This window comes from Orcinus orca, chromosome 4, assembly GCF_937001465.1.
Source record: "Orcinus orca chromosome 4, mOrcOrc1.1, whole genome shotgun sequence".
Lineage (NCBI taxonomy): Eukaryota > Metazoa > Chordata > Mammalia > Artiodactyla > Delphinidae > Orcinus > Orcinus orca.
This window is the reverse complement of record NC_064562.1, coordinates 50,278,612-50,295,066: the sequence shown is the minus strand read 5'-3', so window position 1 is coordinate 50,295,066 and position 16,455 is coordinate 50,278,612. Positions and strand designations below refer to the sequence as shown.

The window sequence follows — 16,455 nt, the reverse complement described above, 5'->3', positions numbered from 1 at the left end:
CATTGCTGAGAGAAGGAATTTGAGCAGGACCCAAAAACCTAGGTCGTGTTATGGCCCTCAACTTTCACTGAAATTAACCCCGGATTCAACTTTTGACAACTGATCCCAGTTCCCACCAAATGGAAAACATAACCAAGATATTCTAAGTGTGATTTGAGAATATATAACATGAGGAATAAGCTGAACGTTCTTCTCTGGATTCCGAGATGTCGGCTGTATTTTTGACAGCATTCATTCCACAGGTATGAAATAAGCAAAATCGAAATTTAGAGAGACAGGATATATAGAGTTAGAGGACAGACAGCTAAGCAAAATCTACCCGCTTACTCCTCTTTAATTCTCCCAGATCTGATAAATAAAGAAACAGAAGTCTCCCTAAAACTGTCTCTCCACCCCTGTGAGGGTCTCGCGAATCCGCCCCCAGCGCTTTCCCCGCTCTCCCCCCGGAGACCAGGGGTGGCCAGGCGCCCACGGCCGCCCTCGCAGGCGGTACCCCAGGGGTGCTGGCGACTCACTCCCCCTGCGGGGATTTCGGCGCAGAGACGACACCCCACCTCCTCCCCGAGAGCGCGGATTACGCGGGAGGCCCGCGGGGCCGCGCCCTCCTTCCGGACCCGGGAACGCCAGTGCGTCGGGGAATTTCCCTGGCCCTGGGCTGCCAGCCCCTGTCCGATCGCGATAAAAGGGCTTCGCCCGGCTCGGGGAGCCACAGAATCCGCTCCGCCAGCCCTCCAGCCCGCCTTCCCGCCGCAGGCAGCGACCCTCCGAGCTGAACCCCATGGCCCGCGCCGCGACCCCCGCCGCCGCCCGGCTCCTCCGCGCCGCGCTACTGCTCCTGGTCCTGGTGGCCGCCGGCCGGCGCGCAGCAGGTGAGACCCGGCTCCCGGCACCCCCAGGGCGGGACGGGGGCGGGTGGGGGCCCATCCCGGGACAGCCCCCTGACCGAGTCTGTCCTCCCCGCAGGGGCGCCTGTGGTCACCGAACTGCGCTGCCAGTGCCTGCAGACCGTGCAGGGGATTCACTTCAAGAACATCCAGAGCGTGAAGATGACGCCCCCGGGACCCCACTGCGGCCAAACGGAAGTCGTGTAAGTGCCGCCGCTGTTGCTGTGCTTGTCACCCCCGCCTTCCCGACGACTTCACCCCGATCCCCAACCCGACCTCACGTGGATTCTCCCTTCTCTCTGCAGAGCCACTCTCAAGGCTGGTCAGGAAGTTTGCCTCAACCCTGAAGCTCCCATGGTTAAAAAAATCATCAACAAGATGCTAAACAAGTGAGTTATGGTTTTTATTCACACGTGTGACTAGAGTCAGGCATCTGCCTCCTGAAAATTATATCAGAGAAACCCAGGATTTAGCCGAAGGACTGAAAAACCATTATTCCACAATTAAATTTGACATTAAGATCATTAATCTGCTCTATTGCCAGAAGGGTATTTTCAGTGCCTTCCATTCTGGCCCCTGACCCTCCCCATTCAAATGAATGTGGGTTAAGCTGCTTTCATTAACATGGGCAGTTATGCTGAAAAGCTTTCCACCTGTTTAAAAAACACAGGCATTTTTTTTCTCCCAGTTCTTTCTGGACCTCACACCTGAAAAGCAGAACCCTGGTTTTCTGCAACATAGGCACTAAAGCTTAGTGGTGAAGAGCTGGGACTTTGCAGTGACACAGTACTGGGTACAGATCTGGGTTCCAGCACCTATTAGCCATGTGACTCAAGGACAATTATCTGGTTTATCTAAGACTTAGTAAAACAAGGAAAACAGTAGTAGCTACCAAATCGGTTTGCTCTGTGGCTTAAGTTAGGCCCAGTGGGACAGGTAGAGAGAGTAATCCTGGCCATTTGTCGCCCATATAGCCAATAACACAGTGGAGAGCACAGACCCCACCCTCATTCCTAAATAAGAGTCTCCAATGCCCATATAGCCAATAACACAGTGGAGAGCACAGACCCCACCCTCATTCCTAAATAAGAGTCTCCAAGAGCCTAGAGGCCTCTGCCACACAGAATAGTGGGTTACAGGCAGTAGCCACTTGGTGCCAGGCTGGAAAGACTGGACTCAGAAATCTCTGGAAACCAAGGAGGAGGACAGGAGAAGAGTGCTGTGCAGTCGGCTTTCTGGAGCAGCTAGTAAGGAAGACCTTTTCTCCTTACAGGGACAGATCCAACTGACCAGGAGGGAAGGAGGAAGCTCCTCGATGGCTGTTCCTGAAGTAGGCCCTGCCCTTACAGGGATCAAAGAGAAAAAAGAGGAATCGTCAGCTCCTGAGGCCACCTGGGTCGGGCTTAATATGTTTGAACATCTCTTAGGAGCGTTCTCCCACTTATTTATTTATTTATGTGTTGTTCGGTTTTCGAAGACTCTGTTAATATTTACATGTAACATAATTAAGGATGTGATTGACTCTTCTTGCACATCGTATCATTAATTTTATTATTTATTTTATGAGAAAAACCCCAGTTAATTTAGTCCTGATTCTTATCTAGTTTGAAGTAGAAGGGTTGCAAATATTCTCCAGTCATTAAACTAAGATTTCTGAGGAGCCCACAGCATGCCAGCCCCTGTGACAGAGACTGGGGCCTCCAAACAAATAGTGAGGTCATTGTCAGCATGGGGGGATGTATGTGTACATCTACTTTTGTAAATGTTTAAAAGAATGTTAGTTATTATTTATTGAAATGATTTCACAATATGTGGTCAGCATTTCTCATGTTGACGCTTTAAGAACTGCAATGTTCTAAATATCTTTTGGACATTTTATGTCTTTCTTGTAAGGCATAATGCCTTGTTAGTGTTAATTATGCAGTGCTTTTCTGTATCTTACAAAAGAGAAGTTTAAATATTTATTGATTTAAAAAGAACATGAAAATAAAGTATTTCAAACTAAACAAGTTTTGTTTCATTTTTTTGAGGAACAAAGGTCTATCTTTACTAGATAATCTGATGATTTACATCAGTGTTTCCCAACTTCCTTTTCTCCTCCTGGGCATTCATTTGCTACACAGATAAATCAAACTATAAGTTATACTTAATTTCATCTGGTGGTAGCTGTCACTCCCCTTGGCTCTCACCTACTCAAGAATGTACTTTTCCAAACTGTGCACCGGCCCCTCCCCCTCCTGTGAGAGTCACTATGGTAATATATTGCTGTTTTTTATACGGAGCTTCTTGCTACCTTGTTACTCAAGTCTACCTCTTTAAAAAATTCTTTCATTCTTTGTTTTTTGCTTTTTAATTTTTTTTAACATCTTTATTGGAGTATAATTGCTTTACATTGTTGTGTTAGTTTCTGCTGTATAACAAAGTGAATCAGCTATACGTATACATATATCCCCATATCCCCGCCCTCTTGCGTCTCCCTCCCACCCTCCCTATCCCACCCCTCTAGGTGGTCACAAAGCACCCAGCTGATCTCCCTGTGAGATGTGGCTGCTTCCCACTAGCTATCTATTTTACATTTGGTAGTGTATATATGTCCATGCCACTCTCTCACTTCATCCCAGTTTACCCTTCCCCCTCCCCGTGTCCTCAAGCCCATTTTCTACGTCTGCGTCTTTATTCCTGTCCTGCCCCTAGGTTCTTCAGAACCATTATTTTTTTAGATGCCATATATATGTGTCAGCATACAGTATTTGTTTTTCTCTTTCTGACTCACTTCACTCTGTATGACAGTCTCTAGGTCTATCCACCTCACTACAAATAACTCAATTTCATTTCTTTTTATGGCTGAGTAATATTCCATTGTATATATGTGCCACATCTTCTTTATCCATTCATCTGTTGATGGACACTTTGGTTGCTTCCATGTCCTGGCTATTGTAAATAGAGCTGCAATGAACATTGTGGTACATGACTCTTTTTGAATTATGGTTTTCTCAGGGTATATGCCCAGTAGTGGGATTGCTGGGTCGTATGGTAGTTTTATTTTTAGTTTTTTAAGGAACTTCCATACTGTTCTCCATAGTGGCTGTATCAATTTACATTCCCACCAACAGTACAAGAGGGTTCCCTTTTCTACACACCCTCTCCAGCATTTATTGTCTGTAGATTTTTTGATCATGGCCATTCTGACTGGTGTGAGGTGATACCTCATTGTAGTTTTGATTTGTATTTCTCTAATGATTAGTGATGTTGAGCATTCTTTCATGTGTTTATTGGCAATCTGTATATCGTCTTTGGAGAAATGTCTATTTAGGTCTTCTGCCCATTTTTGGATTGGGTTGTTTGTTTTTTTGATGTTGAGCTGCATGAGCTGCTTGTATATTTTGGAGATTAATCCTGTCAGTTGCTTCATTTGCAAATATTTTCTCCCATTCTTAGGGTTGTCTTTTCATCTTGTTTATGGTTTCCTTTGCTGTGCAAAAGCTTTGAAGTTTCATTAGGTCCTATTTGTTTATTTTTGTTTTTATTTCCATTTCTCTAGGAGGTGGCTCAAAAAGGATCTTGCTGGGATTTATGTCAAAGAGTGTTCTGCCTATGTTTTCCTCTAAGAGTTTTATAGTGTCTGGCCTTCCATTTAGGCCTGTGATCCATTTTGAGTTTATTTTTGTGTATGGTGTTAAGGAGTGTTCTAATTTCATTCTTTTACATGTAGCTGTCCAGTTTTCCCAGCATCACTTATTGAAGAGGCTGTCTTTTCTCCATTGTATATTCTTGCATCCTTTGTCAAAGATAAGGTGACCCTATGTGCGTGGGTTTATCTCTGGGCTTTCTATCCTGTTCCATTGATATCTTTCTGTTTTTGTGCCAGTACCATATTGTCTTGATTACTGTAGCTTTGTAGTATAGTCTGAAGTCAGACAGCCTGATTAACATTCTCATTCTTGTAGCTATCTTAACAAGAACTCTCATTTCATTGCTTTTGCTAAAGGATTTTTCAAAGAATTGTTAACATTTTAATGAAACTGATGGTGAAATGCTGATAAAGAGGGCTTTTTCTTCAAAACCCAAATAATTTGTGTCATCAATAGAAGTGAGTGGCTGATTAGTTAATCTACAAAAAGATCTAATTGATATTTTGGTTCAATTTTGTAACCTTCATTTATAAGTAACTACAAGTGAGTTTAAATTTATCCGAACCCTTTATGCCAGTTTATCAAATAGAGTAGAATGGTTTTAAGATTTGAATGTGTTAGTTCCCACGCTTCCTGGTGCAATTTTAGGGAACTTGATGGATTGTTTAGCCTGAGAAAGCACCCTAGAACTTGGTCTTCAACATTGTCCCAGGATAACTGCAGTACACCATGTTCCAAGACAGAAACAAAGTTGTTATGTCAGAACAAGAAGATCACTTTATGTGTTGCTTGGTTTTCAAAGACTCTATGTTAATATTTACATGTAACATAATTAAAGACGTGATTGAATCTACTTGCACATCATATCATTAATTTTATTATTTATTTTATGGAAAAAACCCAAGGTAATTTAGTCCTGATTCTTATTTAAAAGAAACCACACTCCAAACCTGAAAAGGAACAATGTTTGTAGATGTGTGGGGTGTGTGTTTTCTCTGATTCAGGACTCATACAGGAAATCCTAAGCCCTAGGTAAAGGCCTTCAGCAGAGGCAACAGGTGAGGCTGGCATCCTGAATACTTGAGATCAAGTTCAGGCTTGCTCCAAGTAGCTGGGTAAATAAGGGCTCTAAGTAGCAAAAAATAACCTCTGTGTGCTTTATTTCACACTTAAAAAAGTTAAAAATGATAATCTCTTCATAATTCCAATGGATTGATTATGATCGAGATGAGAAGGAAGAAACTTTGTGAATTACAGAGTAAATAAATGTAAACTATCTAGACACTCCATAAATGCTAGCATTCACTCACTAACCCCCAGTCAGAGGACATGGGAAAATGTTTACAAGTGGGACTCAGAGGGTTCAGTTAAGACCTCACACCTAAGACCAGTCCTCACCCTCAAACACGGAGTTTGCTATACTGGCCACCTAGCTCTTGTCAATACAGAAAGAACATGCAGCTTAAAAAGGAGATTGATGTTTCTGTTCACATGGTGATTAAAGGCAAACGTTTCAAAGAATCAGATTTACTTTGGAGTAAATTCCAGGTCTATCAGTTGTGGACTGAGTGATCTTGGGCAAGTTCCTTGACCTAACTTTATTTTCCCTTCTATACAATAAAGGTAATAACAGAATACCCTTTCTGAAGTTGTGCAGGGATTTAAATGTTATCAATGGCTCCAGGAATCTGCCCTTGGTCCTCAGGCCAACTCCATGGGTGTTGTCTCAGTCTCAGTCCTGGACCAGGTGGATATGTAGTATAGTTTTCACACCAAATTTCCCTGAGACTTTCCTAGTACAAGGCAGTTCCCGCTGGACATGTTATGGCAGGAAGTGAAAAGGTATGTGAGGTAGTGGTCATAGGATGAAGTAAGTAGGAAAAGAATATTATGTGTCACATCACAACTTTGAGAGATCATCAGTGGGAAACAGCAATGGCAACAGTGACTGAGATTTCCTGAGCAATGTTACTAAATGAGCTAGAGCTGGAGAGGAGAAAATATGGCTTACCCCATTTTGTCATTGTGAGTCCTTCTTTGTGAGTCATATTGAGATGTCCTCTTGGGACTTCCAGAAGTAACTGGAGAAACACTGGGAGATGGCAGAGGTGGCAGACCTGCAATAGCACAATGGGGGCAATCCAGAATCACAGATGCTATTTCTCCTTTCTCTGACTACTCATACAAATAACAAGGGGAAGGGCTCATCCTGTCTTCACTGTTGGTGCCCCACTCATATCCCCTGTGCTTACTGATGAGTTCCAAAGTTGCAGTGGGCAACATCTATATATGCTAGTGGCTTCTCAACTTAAGCTCCTCTCTCCCGCTTCTTTTCCTGGGAGCTTTCTCCATTTGTGGGTATAGAGGCGGGAATGGCAGAGGAGTTTGCTCAGCTCACAGGTGGGATGGCCTGTCATGAGACAACTCTCACTGAAGGTCAGGAGTTAGCAGATGTGTATTCTATTTTCTAGTTGGACATTTCTAGAAGTTGCACTACATATATATACTTTCCACTTCTCTCTTCATTATGTTCATATTTTCTTTTAAATGCTTTAGCATATCTATAATAGCTATTTTAAAATCCTTGTCTATTAATTCTATAATTCTGTCATTTCTGAGTCTATTTCTATTGCCTGAATTTTCCTCCTGGCTATGGGTTATGATTTTCTACTTCTCAGCATGTGTAGTAATTTTTGATTGGGTGAAGGAAAACTGAATATTCTATTGTGGAGCATCAAGATTTTGTTTTCTTCTTTCGGAGTCTTAGTCTCTGTTCTGGCAAGCAGTTAAGTTATTGGAGTATCAGCTTGATCTTTCTGAGGCTTGTTTTTAAGCTTTATCAGTGTGGTCTAGAGAGAGTTCTTTGCTTAGGGTTCACTTCACTGTACTGCTAAGTCATGCCTCTTCTTTGTCTCTACTGAATGCCCTGAGTGCTCACAAGATCTCTCCACTCTAACAAGTCAGACCTCAAGTATCTCCCCACCCCATAAGAGGTCTGAGAATTGCTCAGCCTAAACATCTCTGGGTATCCTTTCCCTGACCGTATGTGACTTACTGTTGATCAAAGAGACCCAACAGAAGTTCAGTGTCGATTTCCAGAGCTCTATTTTCTTTAGCAAACTCGTTAATAACTATCATATGTCCTGAGCCTATTTTTTAAGTTTTGGAAAACTGAATTATTTTGAGTCTTTCAATATTTGGTTATTTTATCTTTGTATCCTTCCTTATTATCATCATAATATCTAAACATGTTGATAACATAGTATTTTGTGATCTCTACTTGGTACAGAAGAAAAATGAGACTCAAAGAAATTAAGGTTGTGTCTGAATAGTGTTTCTAACTTATTTTCAGCATTTTTGTCTGTATAAAGGCCAAGATCTGATGGGTCAATTGAATGCTGTCAAGTTATTGTTACTTATCTCATTTTAAGATTGAAATAATTTTTTCCCACTTTCTTAATATGCCAAGACTGTTGTCTTAGTCCATCTGGGCTGCTCCAACAAAATATCACAGACTGGGTGGCTTATGAGCAAAAGATAGTTATTTCACACAGTTCTTGAGCCTGGAAGTCCAAGGTCAGGTAGCCAGCATGGTTGGGTGAAGCCCCTCTTCTGGGTTGTATCCTCACATGACAGAAGGGATGAGACAACCCTATGGGGTTTCTTTTATGAGGGCACTAATCCCATTCATGAGGGCCCCACACTTATAACCTAATCACCTCCCAAAGACTCCCACCTCCTAACACCATTACATTAGGGGTTAGGATTCCAACATGTGAATTTTGGGGAAGATACAAACATTCAGACCATAGCAGCCCTTCACAAAGCTATGCCTCTTTGTGCATTTCTCTGTCTTACATGTTTGTCAGCCTTTTGTTAATATGAGCTTCTTTCATCTTTAACAACTCCAGCGTTGCCTCCCCTGTAAAGTCTTTCCTGGCTCTGCAGGGGAGGTCCTCCCTCCTCTGTCTCCAGGGTGCTTATATTATAACACAGATCATCATCTAGTTTAACCTGCTTACATGTCTGCCTCTCCACACAGACTATGAACTTCTCAAGAGTAGAAACTCAATTTTTATTCTTTAAATACTTAGAGTCCAGCAAAGGCCCTGGCATGTAATGGATGTTCAGTGAGAATTGGCAAAAGAGAAGACATTATTTAGAATAAGTTTACCTCAGAATATATCTGCCCTCAGTAATCACTGATTCTTCAGTTAAATGTTGTTATGGGTTGAACTGTGTCCCCCTGACTCCCACCCCCCAAATTCATAGGTTAAAATTCTAACCCCCAGTACCTCATTTAGGGATAGTGTCTTTACAGAGGTAATCAAAATAAAGTCAGGTCATTGGGGTGGTTTATCCAATATGACTGGTGTCCTCACAAAAAGGGGAAATTTGGAGTTGGACGTGTGCACAGGGACAACAGCATGTGAAGATGAAGACGACCATCTACAAGCCAAGGAAAGACACACCTGGAACAGCTCCTGCCCTCATAGATCTAAGATAGAACCACCTTGCCAACACCTTGATTTTGGACTTCTAGACTCCAGAACTGTGAGACAAAAAATTTCTGTTGTTTAAGCCACCCAGTCTGTTATTTTGTTATGGCAGCCCCAGGAAATTGAAACAAATGCTTTGGTCTTTGGTTTGTTAATGTCAAAAAAAAATGTGGTCAGTATAGGATAATTAAGGTCATTTATAAAACTGCTTAAGGGAAAAAAGCTCATAATCCACTTTTAGTTAATTCAGCTTCAAGCAAACTGAAGCTGCTACCTTCAAACCAGTAGTAAACTGTAGTTTACTGTTCTTGACAGGACAACAGTTGTTGTAATCTGAACTTCATTCAGTATCTTTATAGGTTACCTATATTGTAAGGGTAGTTAGAGCTTGGAAGATTCTATTATAACCTTGAGTGGTATTATGCAAATAGGCACAAAAGCCAAAAGCAAATACTTGCTGAGGAAAAGCATCTTCATTTCCTACATTGTACAAACATGACCTTTGAAAGATGTATAGACATTTTTTTTTAATTCCATTCTGTAAGTTACTAACTGCAACTGGCACTGAACCCTTCACAATTATACAGTTTCACCCTCAGGGAATAATGGGTTAACGTCTCTGTTCAAGGAATTCATCTCATCATGCCCCAAACCCCCCAATTAAAACAAAGCTTGAAAAACAAACCCAGCTTCCTTATTGGCTTGTAAGTGACAAACATGCCACTTGATAAGCTGCTCCTTTTATTTTTCAGTGGAAAAAGAGTGTGCAAGAACAACAAAAATTACCCAGGGTTACAGAGAGCACATAAAAGAGGGCTGCAGTATTGATTCCACCGTTCAGACAAGGATCAAGATCAAGCACAGACATGGCTACTGAGAGCTCACAAATACTCCTCCTGCTGGCTCTTCTTGTCCTGGCCATCTCTGGTAAGGCAGCTATGGCTTTTATCTTTCCCTCCTAGGCACTGGAAAAATTCATAAAAGTTTCCAGATCTAATGAGATTGAATCTGGTATTAATGCAAAATGTAGAAACGATAAACTTAAAACCCAAGCAGAACATAGATTTAGATTATGGAATATCAAAGAATTTCTTGTTGAATTAAATTGTAAAAATCTGTTGAACTTCCTAGAAATATCTGACCATAAGGTCCTTATCTCTTATTAGAGATGACAGCAACAACATTAGTGAAAATACATTTAGGGAGTTTAGAAATTTAGGCAGATAGAAATTGCTACCTTCAACTGATAGAATTCACATAAAAACTTGGTGTTTAAAACGTTTTATAGAAGGCAATCAAATTGATTTTACCATTAAACAAGTTACCTTATTGACCATACATACTTTTAAGCAATAAATTGTTGGTCAAACATAGTAGATGCTCAGTAAGGTTCATTGATCATAATAATAGCAGACGATTAGACTTGTGTGATTGTCTCCCTAAATATTTCTGACAGTATTTGGTGAATTGAGCGTCCTGCTGCATTGATTTCATATTTCAAGTAAAGAATAAAGCCTCATGGCTGTCTTTGTTCCTAGTGTTTCGCTCTTCTTTTCTCACACAGCTGATCCCTGTGAGAGCCAAGAGCTGTGGTGCCAGTGTATTCAGACACAATCTGACTTTATTTCTCCCAAATTCATTGCAAAAGTCCAGGTGATACCTGAAGGTGCTTAGTGCAATAGGAAAGAACTCATGTAAGTAGTGAAGATGTGGGGGGAGAATGGAAGCCTCTAGTACTGTCTTTTTATTTTTAACTTTCCCCCCAGTTTTATTGAAATATAATTGGCATACCTCACTGTATAAGTTTAAGGTGTACTGCATAATGGTTTGAATTACATATTTTGTGAAATAATTACTGAATAAGTTTAGTTAGCATCCTCCATGTCTTGGCTATTGTAAATAATGCTTCTGTGAACATGAAACTTCCTTCTGAGTTAGTGTTTTCATTTCCTTTCCATATAATCCTGGAAGAGAAATTGCTGGATCATATAGTGGCTGTATTTTTAATTTTTTTGAGCGTCCTTCATATACTGTTTTCCATAGTGGCCACACCAATTTACAATCCCACAAGAAGTGCACAAGAGTTCCCTTTTCTCCACATGCTCACTAACATTTGTTAGCTCTTATCTTTTTCATTATGGCCATTCTAATAGGTGTGAGGTGATATCTCATTGCAGTTGGTTTTTTTTTTTTTTTTTTTTTTTGCGGTACGCGGACCTCTCACCACTGTGGCCTCTCCAGTTGTGGAGCACAGGCTCCAGACGCGCAGGTTCAGCGGCCATGGCTCACCGGCCCAGCTGCTCTGCGGCATGTAGGATCCTCCCAGACCGGGGCACGAACCCGTGTCCACTGCATCGGCAGGCGGACTCTCAACCACTGCGCCACCAGGGAAGCCCTCATTGCAGTTTTGATTTGCATTTCCCTAATGACTAGTAATGTTGAGCATATTTTCATGTACCTATTGATCATTTATATATTTTCTTTGGAAAAATGTCTATTCAGGTCTTTTGCAGTACTGAGCTTTTCAAAGCTGCCATTTTCTTACAAAATGTGCTAGAGGGAGAATACAGGAACTGCTGAGCATTATCCCTGCAGAGTATGGGAAGACAATTGCCCAGTGTTTATGCTCTCATTTCTGAAAACACACTTTACTCTTTCCAAAAAAGAAAATGTTCTCAAATGGGAACACGGTTAGGAAATGAATTGTTCTGATTAAACCTTGAATTCAATGAACACATACAGTAAACAAAGATATATGGTCCTCAGTAAGGAATCATGGATAATTCTTGATTGTCTGGAAATCTCTCTGTTACATACTTGGATACAAAATAAGTTCAATATGGCCCAGTGGCACTAGAGGCTGACTTGACAACTTTCTGAAGCAACAGCCTACAAATACAGAGCTTAGAGGCTGTGGAGAACCCTTCTGCATTTTATTGAAACAGCTTGTTGTGAACTATATTATATGTACTGTTTTAGCTGTTCATTGCTAAGTAACAAATTTCTGTAATTTAGTGGCTTAAAATAAACCTATTTATTATCTCACAGTTCTATAGGTCAGCAGTCCAGGTGGCTTGACTAGATTATCTGCTTTTCTTTTTTAAATTGAGATATACATATAACATTGAATAAGTTTAAGGTGTACAACGTGTTTGTTTGATACATTTATATTTTGCAATATGATTACCACCATGGTATTAGTTAACACCTGTATCACATCACAATTATTATCATTATTATTATTATTATAGTGAGAACTGCTTAGGGTTTCAAAGACAAAAGTCCAGGTGTCAGCTGGGCTGAAGTTTCATCGGAGGCTCTGGAGATGAATCCATTCTCAAGAGTATTTATGTTGTTGGCTAAATTCAGTTCTTTGCCGTTGTAAGATTGAGGTATCCTATTCTTACTCGTTGTTGGCTCAGGGTTACTCTCGGTTCCTAGAGGTTGCTTTTATATATTCCTTGCATTGAACGGATCTCATGCTTTAAATCTCTCTGATTTCCCCTTCTGCTGCCAGCAGAGAACTTTTAGGAACCACACAGTTACTCTAGGCCCACCTGGATAATTACTCTTTGGTGTAATTTAGTTAACTGAGTAGTAACCTTAATTACATCTGCAAAATCCATCCCTTTTGCCATGTAATGTGACATAACCATGAGTGTAATATCTCATCATGTTCACACTCCTGGGGATTAGGGAGGGAAACTTGGTGAGTCTTCTTAGGATTCCACCTAGCACACATACGAAAGAGTGTATGAATACATATACAAACAGTTCAAAGATCAGTAATAGAATAAAAACCCACTTCCTTCTGCCCAGGCAAAAATCTAGAATATAATCAGTATATCAGGGCCTCCCACGTGTAAAATTTCTATTATGGGCTGAATTTTCTCCCTAAATTCATATGTTGAAGTCCTAACTTTTAATACCTTAGAAATGTGACTGTTTGGAGGTAAGACCTTTAAAAAAAAAATTAAGGTTGAATGAGGTCATAATGTTGGCCCTAATCCAATATGACTGGTGTCCTTCTAAGAAGAGGAAGAGACACCAAGAATGTGCAAGCACAGAGAAAATGTCCTGTGAGGACAAAGTGAGAAGGAGGCCATCTGTGAGCCAAGGCAAGAGGCCTCAGAAGAAACCAGGTCTGCCAACATTTGATCTTAAACTTCCAGCCTCCATAATCATAAGACAATGAATTTCTGTTGTTTAAGCCACCCAGTCTATGGTATATTGTTATGACTACGCTGACAAACTAATACACCTCCCAAATCATATATTCACCCCCCTCCAAGAAGTAAGTACTATTTTGAACTGTGTTGTTTCTTGATTTTTAAAAGAAGTTTTATCACCTATGAAGTTTAAAATAATTATTACTTATTTTGCCTGTGTTACGGACTAAATGTGTTCCTCCCTGCTAAATTTATATGTTGAAATCCTAATCCCCATTGTGTTGGGGCCTTTGGGAGCTGATTAAGTAGAGCCCTCATCAATGGAATTTGTGCCCTTATAAAAGAGACCCCAGAGAGCTCTCACACTTCTACCATGTGAGGACACAGCAAGAAAATGGCCGTATAAACCAGAAAGCGAGTCCTCACCAGACACCAAATGTGCCAACACTTTGATCCTGGATTTCCCAGTCTCCAGAACTGTGCAAAGTAAGTCTTTGCTGTTTAAGCCACCCAGCCTATGGTATTTATGCCATAGTAACTGGAATGGACTAAGACAGCCTGCTTTTGAACTCCAGGTCAATGGAATCTTGCTAAATGTATTCTTCTGTGACTTGCTTCTATTATTCAACATTTTATTCTGCAGTACATGAATTTTGATGTGTTTAGCTGTAGTTCATTCAATTTAAGTGATACTTAGTATTTTATTATAGGAATACTAAATCAATAAATACAATTTATTTACCTAATCCACCATTGGTGCACAGATTTTTTACATTATCAACATTTTTTGTATGTCTCCTCCATCAGGTATATGAGAGTTTCCCTAGGAATTATCTGCTGGGTTTAGGGTTTGCACATCTTCAACCTTACTAGGTAAATGCCACACTGCATTACAAAGTAATTGTGCCAGCTGACATTCCTTCCTACATGAAATCATCTGTTGCTTCATATACTGGCCAACACCTGGTATTGTTAACCTGCAGGGTATGTAATGGTACTTTTAATTGTTCTTTTAATTTCCATTTTTCTATTATTAATGAGGATGAATTTTTTCATATATTTATGAGAATTTTGGTTCCCTCTTTTGTGAATTCCTATTAATTCTCTTTGCTTTTCCTATGTGAACACTAAATTTTCCCTATTGCCTTACAGGTGTTCTTTACACATTCTGGATATTAAACCCTCATCATATTTATGGATAGCAAAGCTCATTTTCCAATCTGTGGTTCATATTTTCATTCTTTCTGTGGTGTCTTTTCCATTAATATAAATTTGTATTTTTAATGTACTTGAGATTAACAGTATTCTGTCTTCTGGATAGCACTTTTAGTGTCTTATTTCAAAAAAACTTCACAGAGTTCCTAAAATATTCTTCTGTATTGTCTTCTAAAATTTTTTACAGTTTTTTCCTTTGTATTTAAGACTTTAATCCACCTGGAATTGATTTTTGCATATTATGTGAGGGAATTATCCAATTTTATTTTATTTTTCTATATGGTTCATCAAGTGTGTCAGCACTACCTATTGAAATATCATCATTTTCTCACTGATCCACAATGCTACTTCTTTTTGATCCTATTGTAAAGGATAGCCTTATAAAATTTCACATTTTAGTTGTTATTAGCATTTAGACATAAAATTTTGTATTGATTTTGTAACCATCAACCCTTTACTCATGTAGTTACATCATTTGGGAATAATGGCAGTTTAGTTTTCACCTTTGGAGACCTTATGACTCTTTCTAGTTTTGCTGAGATGGCTGTGGTGATAGCAGGCACCCTTGTCTTGGGAATACTTTCAAGTTTTCACTGTTACGTGTGATGTTTTATGTCTATCCTTGTATTGGTAATTTACTAAGGAATTATTATTATGTTATTATCATTATAATTTTTATTATGATCTGGTCCTCATGCAATGAACCTCAAAGGGGTAAAGCTTTGCTGTCCTGTGAAATGCAGTTGAAAACTACAGAATTAATTTAAATAACTAATTGATGCTTTCCGTCTCTCTCCTGATAATAAATGAGGCTTTAATGAGGTCCTAAAAGCTAACCAAATTAGCAGAGGTATAATGACAAAGAGTACATAGTAAGTGGTTGATAACTGGCAGCCTGGAATATACCCTCCATATGCAGATTTTCCAGAGTCTGGCCCTATACCTTGTACATCTAAGTCCAATACATTTTCACTGATTATCAGCTGATATCTCAAAATACTCTAAGAAATTTATCTTCTAGTTGATTTTTTAAAAAGTTTGTTATGTACACTGATATGACTAAAAGTCATATTCTAAATAATAATAGATTAATTTAGTTTGAGAAATCTGTGTGTTCGTTTTAAGCATATGAATTTCATGTTACAGAAATTGTAATGAATACATTTAAAGTGTTTAAAATTAAATAGTTATTATTTAACCAAAACACTTTTATTTTCAGAGTCACATTGAAAGATGGAAAATTAATTTGTTTAGGTCCTGAGGCTGAGTTGGTGATGACTATTATCAAAAAGATTATGGACAGGTATAATTATCTTTTAATTAAGGTTATATTTAGAAATATATGCAGACTCTGCCACAGATCAGAATAAAATTACAGTAAGACTAGAATAAGTCTATACCAGAAAATCCAACAGTGTAGTCCCAAGACCAGCAGAATTATCATCACCCGGCAACTTGTTAGAAATCCTAATTCACAGGCCTCATTTCAGAAACTCTGGGGATGGGCCCAAGAGTCTATGTTTTAACAAGCCTTCCAGGTAATTCTGATGCACTCCCGAGTTTGAGAACAATTGGTTCAAACCTATTTAACATGATATCCAAGTTGACCTATTTATAAATATCTCCATTGAATATAAAAGTGATTTAAAATTACTAGAAGCTCTCTTACAGAAACCAACCAGGCAAGCAATAGACCCATTTGATGAAAGAAATTTTAAGAAAAAAAAAAAATTCTCCCACTTTGAAAAAACTATTTTTGGCACATTTCTAGAAACTAAACTCCAAATAGAATTTTCAAATTGGTGGATGGAGAAGATACAGGCAGATGATATGGGATAAAGACATGCAGGTGGGCTTCACTGGTGGGGCATTGGTTGGGAGTCCGCCTGCTGATGCAGGGGACGCAGGTTCGTGCCCCGGTCCGGGAGGATCCTGCATGCCGCAGTGCTGCTGGGCCCGTGAGCCATGGCTGATGAGCCTGCGCGGCCGGAGCCTGTGCTCCGCAGCGGGAGAGGCCGCAGCGGTGAGAGGCCCGCGTACCACAAAAAAAAAAAAA

The 16,455-nt window shown here is 39.9% G+C and overlaps 1 protein-coding gene across 2 annotated transcripts in view; it reads left to right on the top strand.

The window, feature by feature from the left end:
• Window positions 1–626: 626 nt before the first annotated feature.
• LOC101285495 (growth-regulated alpha protein-like) overlaps window positions 627–16,455 on the top strand; it is a 114,817-nt gene continuing 98,988 nt past the window's right edge. Inside the window, exons 1-4 of one of the 2 annotated variants that reach the window (XM_012538162.3) lie at window positions 629–869; window positions 964–1,087; window positions 1,190–1,273; window positions 2,158–2,893. In XM_012538162.3, the coding sequence (XP_012393616.1) occupies window positions 779–869; window positions 964–1,087; window positions 1,190–1,273; window positions 2,158–2,173 (315 nt within the window). In that variant the 5' untranslated portion in view covers window positions 629–778 and the 3' untranslated portion in view covers window positions 2,174–2,893. Of the gene's footprint in view, window positions 870–963; window positions 1,088–1,189; window positions 1,274–2,157; window positions 2,894–16,455 lie in introns of those variants that run through there. The other variant, XM_049708991.1, reaches the window with a different exon arrangement.